The sequence below is a fragment of the Pteropus alecto genome, unplaced genomic scaffold (assembly GCF_000325575.1).
Source record: "Pteropus alecto unplaced genomic scaffold, ASM32557v1 scaffold11, whole genome shotgun sequence".
Classification (NCBI taxonomy): Eukaryota; Metazoa; Chordata; class Mammalia; order Chiroptera; family Pteropodidae; genus Pteropus; species Pteropus alecto.
The window spans coordinates 639,766-646,873 of NW_006431956.1; the positions used below are offsets into that span (position 1 = coordinate 639,766).

Below are 7,108 nucleotides of genomic sequence, written 5' to 3' on the forward strand. Positions count from 1 at the left end.
ACTATTTCTCCAAAGGTTTTAGCGATGGGTGGTTATCGGTAACTACAAAACCAGCCTCAACTTCATCTCTAGGCAAATATAAGAAACAGATATATGGACTAAGCAGATAGAGACAGATATGTAAAATAATGCCACAGAACTTGACACAGGAAATAGAAGCATGTAGTTTCTATTTAGTCACAGAAAATGTAACATAGAACAGTTGGTATCTTAAAGCTGTACAGTGATGCCAATCATAAACCAGTATATACAAAAAATAAAGCCTGGAAGGGAATTCACATGATGTGGGTACTGCCTGTCACTGGAGTGGCGGGGACCTGTGTGACCTCCAGCAGGGAGGAACGTGAGTGCAGGACAGATGGACTGAAGAGCAGAGGCAGAGTTGCCTAAAAGTCAAACATTTTCCTCTGAAAGAGGAAGAAAAAAAGATGGGTAGTTAACAAGGACGGTGAGAAATTAAGGAAAAATTATGTTAGATGATTTTAATGAGAAGTATAGAAAAGAGGTTTTGAAGAGAAAAGATTTGGAACCACTGCTGTGTAGTAGCGAATGCAGTTAGAGGTCCCTGAATTCCCAAAAGGCTTGCCCAGTCAGTGTCAGAAGTCCGGGCGGGTGAACAGGTAGGTGGCCCTCCTGCTTGCAGTGAGGACTGTGCCTTTGTTAAAATCTGTGTTTGCAAAAGTTCGCTTGTGATGCTTTGAGGGAACGTGACAGGAAGGCAAGTGTGTCGTGGAAAAGAACAAAGGGAACAAGGATCTCAGGAGTGTGAGTATCGTGAATGCAAGAAAAGATACACTGAACCTAAATTTAACATTCCTATGGATTTTCCAGAATGGATTCAACTGCACATAAGAAGAACTTAATACTGAAATTGTATCAGAGCGCGAACATCATTGAATTGCTTCATTATCATCCGTGTGACTCTCCATCGTCAACCAAAGCAGAACATCTGAAATGTCTGCTAAACCTGCAGACCCAGCACATCCAAGCCAGGTTTGCTGTCCTCCTGACAGGTAAAGTCACAGCCTTAGTTCTGCTTCAGTCTCATCAATCACATGCAAAAATAGGCCAACTCTAGACATGTCCTTGCAGGTGGAGCCACTGGGCACCCTGAGCCACGTGGATGTGGCCAGGAACCGGCTGCTAGCTGGGCAAAGGGGACCACAGGTTCTGTCTAGTTCATCGTCCTCAAATACAGTTTCTTTCTATTTCTATTAAGTTTTATCATCTCCTACAAGTCCTTAATTTTATACTTTAGTTTTTTAATGTGACTCTGAAGCAAGCTTTTAACAGTTATTTAAGGAATGACTACAGTTGTCATTTCTCACTGGTTTTCAGCGTCTCCCACTTCCCCCTCGCCGAGGTGGCTGCTCCCAAAACTTCAAACCTTTTCCTGCACTTGAACCAGACTCCTTCTACACCTCTGCAGTATTTACAGTATTACGGGGTCAACAAGATTTTTTTTTAACAAAGGGGGAGAGATTCCTGCTACTTTACAAAAATGTACTTTAATGTTGAATAACTAGTTTGTACTCCTGAAGCTAATATAACATTGTGTCCCCTATAGTTTTAAAAAGTACATTAATGAATTGTTCACCAAAAGTTATTTTTCTTTTTACAGAAAAGCCTACTGTCTCCACAGAAGTCTTTGAAAATAGTGGCATTCTTGTTACAGATGTAAACAGCTTTATTGAAAATATACAAAAAGTTGCAGCTCCATTTAGGAGTAGCTATTGGTAAGAACACTTTTACTAACTGCCATCTGTGAGGAAGTGGTTGCCCAAAAACTGTTCTTTACCTTACAGATCGTGTTGTACACTGAAAATGTTTAGGGGTGGAGGGATGTTCTGAAGTATCAGGAAATAGGCAGCCTACTCTGAATCAATCACCCATTTTCTGTTAATGACATGCATTCTCACTGTAGCTCAATCCTGATCACCAAGACAAGAGAATGTGACCTCACAGTGTGTAGTTTTCCGCAGCAGGTTGCACCCAGTTTATAAAATAGTAATTCCATCTTTAAAACGAAGTAACCGAGAACTATCAATTTTTGTCTCTCTCCAGGTGATTCAGCTGCAGCTTGCCTAGACGTCAGTGATGTCAACTACAAATCGAATGTTCCCTTTTCTTTGAAAACTTCGAGGTACACATGAGGCTTTTACAACTTGGGAGAAAGTTTTCCTGCTTTCGTTTTTGATATTCTGCTAAAATGTCTGACTTCATTCAGAGTGACAACCTTAGTTGTCCATTAGCTTTGGGTTGCAGTGTTAAATATTTTGTTTTAAATTATTTTCATTTTAAACAATGCCTTGAAAGCTATTGAACTCAATGTTAAAAATAATTTTATAAACGTGTTTACTCAATTGTAGCAGAGTGTTTTAACCAACAGCTTTGTTTATGCATGTTAATGTCAAAAAGGCCTAGATGTAATGCATGTTAGAGTCTGTTCTTAAAGGTTTCACCACCTTTATAAAAACTATAATCTTAACTGTTTTATTTGCTATTATTCAAGCAACACTACATAAAGTTAAACTTTTTTTCTAAGTGGTACGAATTTATAAACTGTCATTTTTCACTTATTCAGTTTTGTATATAGAGCACTACAAAATCAACTCTTCTGAGGCAGAAATATTTATATTAGAAATAATTTCTACAATCTTTAAAGTGTAAAACCAAGCAAAAAACGTTTGTAAGATACATAGTATCTATTTGGAACAAAGGTTTTTTTTTTTTAACTAATTTGTTTCCATTTTTTTTTTTTTTAAATAAAGACAACTGAAAACTGTTTCTGCAATGACTGGATAGAAAAAAGTGGAGTTATAGAGATGTCTCAGCGGGGGGGACCCTACCACTCATGTCGCTTTGGCCTTGATCTGTCACTCTGGTCCCTAGAGACCTGCCCAGTGCTCAGAGACCTCCCCAAGTCAGGAGCACTGAGCAGCAAGCTACAGAAAGAGGACATTCATGGGACTTTTCACCTGGTGCTTTCTATGGGGCTGTCAGACCTGTACATAGAAACTTCTTCCAAAAGCCATTCTTCTACTTCACGTGTTATTTTCTCAGCAGGACTCAAAGAGTTTTATTGACACGAGCTTTTGCTTAGAAACCTATTTTTATAATGTACCCTAGGGATAAGAATATAATAAGACCATAAGCCATATTCGGTACTGAGCCGATTTGACATTACTGAGGAAGAGCAGACATTTAACCTATTGCTACCTGCCAAGTGCTGTCCAACTGACACTCATCTTGCAGGCTGTACCTCAAATGTTCGTCTCCCCTAGCTGAAACGCCTGCCACCACCCAGCCCACAGGGCCACCTTTCAGTTCCCCTACTACCTTTTCTATGACTGGTTTTACATGTAACCAAGCCATAGACAGTGAGTCTAGGCTAGACTGTGATCTCTTCCGTCTCTGTACCCCATCAGCCCGGCAGTAAGCAGTTTGCATGAGTGAAGAACATGCAAATCCTACTATATTTTCTTTCCACCTACTACTAATCCAGCTTGTGCATCTGCCTGCACGAATAGTTTACAATGTAAAGTATTGTGAGGGCAATGCTTGCTGGAACTTTAGATAACCTTATCATGCAAAGGCGTGATTCTCAACTGGGGTGATTTGTGCCCCGGGAGGCGTTACAGTCTCTGGAGACATTTCATTACCCTAGTTCTTTTAACAGATCTACCTTCTGTAAGAATCGATATTCACCGTAAGAGAATACAGTTGTCACACCTTAGGTAAATGGTTCCTATCCAGGGAGGCTTAGAACTATCAGGGTGAAAGGAGGTACTAAAGACGATTTCTAACTACAGTGTAAATGAGTTCCATGAAAACATTAAAACACCTATTCCACCTGACCATTTATAAATGCTGCTATAAGCAAAATTATCAAAGGCAATAACTTGCAGTTGTGTGGAAAATACTTGTTCTCAACCACTACTAAGACCAAGTCTCATGGTTCTGGTGTGTTGAGTGTAACTAGGGGTCTACTCACAGTGAAGCCAGATGGGGACTCTATCCTCCAAGTTCGTACCTTCACGGTGTGACTGAGCTCACTCCTCCCTCTGGCATTTCTGCTAGCATCAGCTTCAGCTCTACTGAAGGAAACAGACAGCTGCGTCATGGTCGGCACAATGCTCGGGGCTCTTAAACCTCAGGACACAAACAGACCAATCGAGAGGGAACTGGTTTCCAGAGTTTGGCTTTATTTTGCAGTACAGAAATCATGTGGAGCCATTCTGAGACAGGCATCATTGAAGGAGGGGCTCTGTAAAATCGATACTGCGTTACAGCTTGGTCCATTGGAGAAGCCACACTTGGGAAACAAAAGAAGCTTCTACATATTGACCTGCTTTATGATAGGTTTCGTCCCCCTTTGCTCTCATCAGTTATTCGGTTAAAACACTGCACACAGGCTTCCTCCAAAATGACTCAAAGTCTGGAGTTAGGTTAGAATTTTCAGGCCACATAAACCAGACTTGTGGCTGCGCTAAATGGCACTGTCTTAATACCTGACAGAACATAAAATGTAAGCTATACAGAAAACCACAGGGTTCTGTCCCGTTATGGGACATTTGGTTTCAAATCTGTCAGCACCGGGTACTGACCCAGGGCCCGAGCAGAAGCACGTAACTGCAAAGCTTACGCTGATTAAAAGATACAATACTGTATCGAGATCCCTGTATTAGGATCGCAACTTTTCTTTTTTTTTTTTTAAATTTATCCATCACTAGAAAAAAAAGCCAGCATCGCTTAAACTGTACAGAGTGTGGTCACCTGCCAATTCTGAATAGCCACTCCAGGAAAACGAGTTAATACATGATGTCGGAAAGGGGAGGAATACTGACTGGTGCAGTGCTCTGCAGCCCTCCGCTGTGGTTACAAAAGCAGGCCTCACGATATGGATTTCATACATTACGAATCATTTGCCAAATTTTAAGTTTGTCCTAATTAGATAACATGTATCGCTGTTAGTCTTCCCCATAGATGTCATTTTTCTTGCGCTTCATTTCCTCAAAGTCAAACTCTGATCCTGTCATTCTCTTATAGATGTCCTTAATGTCATCACAGGTCGTCTCAAAGTGAGTTGTGGCATCATAGGCACGGGAAATAAAGATCTGGAAGTAAAAGTGAGAAAGACATGAGCCCACTCAGGGGAGTCTCCCTGGGGAGCCTGGGGACACCCTTTTCAGGTCACCACGCTCACCTGGCTCTCTGTTCCCAAATCCTTTGGTACGAGCAGGTCACTGATGCTAACGAATCTGGAGAAAAAGAATTAAGTGAGCAGGTGCGCTGACCCCACAGGACGGGACTGGTAGAGATGAGATGCGGGGCACGGTCCGGGCCTCGCAGGGTCTGCCCCGCCACACGGCCCAGCCGAAGGCTCTTGGAGTTTCCGCTGGTACACACGAACACGTCACTTACTTCTGCTCAATTGGTTCCAAGAGCTCCAGAGCGGGTCTGATCTCCTTCTCGGGCTCCTTGGTCTCCACGGTGGTGCTGACGATGGCGATGTACTTGCCCTGCGCTGCCACGTTGTGTGCAGAGGAGATCATGCAGACGTAGATGTCTGGAAACGAGTCACCATCTCACTGCTGAGGTCTGCGAACCCCGGGCCTGCGTGCGCTCGGGCTCACCCGTATTTCATCAAAGTGAATTAAAATAGCTCGAAATAGACAGTACCTTCTAAGCTAAGTGCTAGGCATGTGGAGGCAAGCAGGGTCACACACGGAACATGCAAATATTTAGCGACTTTTAGCCTACCAGAGATGAAGCATTTATGTGACAATGACCCACTGGACTTGGAAACGAGACTTTCTCTCCCAGCTGTATCACAGGTTAACTGAGAACCTGGCAAACCACAGTAAACGTCCCGGGAGCGTCTGCTTCACTAAGCCCTGTGGTTAGAAAGGTTCTGAGTGGCTAAGAAACGGTTTATTGGGCACAGATGCTCCTCGGCTTAGGACGGGTACATCCTGTCAAGCCATCATAGGTAGGGGGACAATATCTTAGGTGGAGATGTATTTAATACACCAAATGGCAAAATCATTTAACGCAAAGCCTGTTTTGTAATAAAATGGTGACTGTCTCCACTTACTCAGTACTGTGCTAAAAGTGAAAACCAGAATGGCGGTTACCACTTTTGTATCATGTTAAGGTCAAAAAATCCTAAATCGAACCATCATAAAGTGGGGGGGACGTTCTGCACTGATTTCTCATTCATTTAATATAATTACGAATCAGCGTAAGCTGCTGAGTTGCTGTAAGGAACTCTAATTCCATAGGTCCTGTTGGTGTGTATGCCCTAAGCGACTACAACATTTCCAGTGCAGACAATAATCACTGGGTTCCCTTCTCCTCTCAGACCTTTGCAGACCCAAGGCTCTGCTTGGGAAGCCCTGAAAGATTACTTCCACCTAAGTCTCTGTTCTAGTAACAATCCTCTAGATAGATTGTTTCCTATATGGAAAAAAAATTAAATACAGATAGTTCCTAACTGTCCACTTTAAAGCTTTAATCCTCCTCAAACTGAATTTGGGGCTTCCGACTGAAGAGAAGACAAGAAAAGCCAGTAGATGAAAACAACTGGTTAAAGCAAAGATGAGGAATTACGATTTTAGAGTTAAAGCCTGATCTTATCAGAGAATTTGAGCTGTGTTCTAGCACACCGCTAAAATCAAATATAAGTATTAAGTTGACAAATAATGACGTAACAGCAGCATCGTCATCAGCTCGAAATAGTGGAGTCAGGTCGCTAGTAAGCACAAGCCCACAGGCCGGCACGCAACGGCTGGGGCCGGGTCCACTCCTGCTGCTCAGCCCGAGGAGGAGGAGCCAGGGGCCCAGAGCAGCGCATGGAGCCCGAGGCAGGACTCTCCTAATCTAAGCTGTTCCTTCAGTGTGGTTGGTCATTTAGGATCTGAGCTAAAAGGGATCCATCACGTTTTGTTTTCCACGTGTAATCTAAAGCTGCTTCACTATAACAGCAGATAAAATGACGAATTTGGGGTAAAACAAAGCAAATTATGTCCAACAGAATTCTACAAATAGCTGATCTTAGAAACTCACCCGACTTGCGATTAACCTGATTCTGTGGGAGGATGACCTG

At 42.6% G+C, this 7,108-nt stretch overlaps 2 protein-coding genes across 11 annotated transcripts in view; one reads left to right on the plus strand and one right to left on the minus strand.

Annotated features, from left to right (window-relative positions):
* FAM208B (family with sequence similarity 208 member B) overlaps positions 1-2,783 on the plus strand; it is a 67,021-nt gene extending 64,238 nt beyond the window's left edge. For 7 of the 10 annotated variants that reach the window (XM_015585610.2, XM_015585611.2, XM_025043400.1 and 4 more), the window contains 3 exons: positions 832-1,013; positions 1,622-1,736; positions 2,065-2,783. In XM_015585610.2, the coding sequence (XP_015441096.1) occupies positions 832-1,013; positions 1,622-1,736; positions 2,065-2,068 (301 nt within the window). In that variant the 3' untranslated portion in view covers positions 2,069-2,783. Of the gene's footprint in view, positions 1-831; positions 1,014-1,621; positions 1,741-2,064 lie in introns of those variants that run through there. The other 3 variants (XM_006906942.3, XM_025043401.1, XM_006906944.3) reach the window with 1 other exon arrangement.
* A 1,402-nt stretch (positions 2,784-4,185) lies between these two features.
* The window catches only part of GDI2 (GDP dissociation inhibitor 2), a 30,230-nt gene continuing 27,307 nt past the window's right edge, over positions 4,186-7,108 (minus strand). Inside the window, exons 10-13 of the mRNA XM_025043394.1 lie at positions 7,069-7,108; positions 5,425-5,569; positions 5,207-5,261; positions 4,186-5,117 (exon numbers count right to left, since the gene is read on the minus strand). The exon at positions 7,069-7,108 is cut by the window's right edge and continues 55 nt beyond it. Coding sequence (XP_024899162.1) covers positions 4,971-5,117; positions 5,207-5,261; positions 5,425-5,569; positions 7,069-7,108 — 387 coding nt within the window. The 3' untranslated portion in view covers positions 4,186-4,970. The remainder of the gene's footprint in view (positions 5,118-5,206; positions 5,262-5,424; positions 5,570-7,068) is intronic.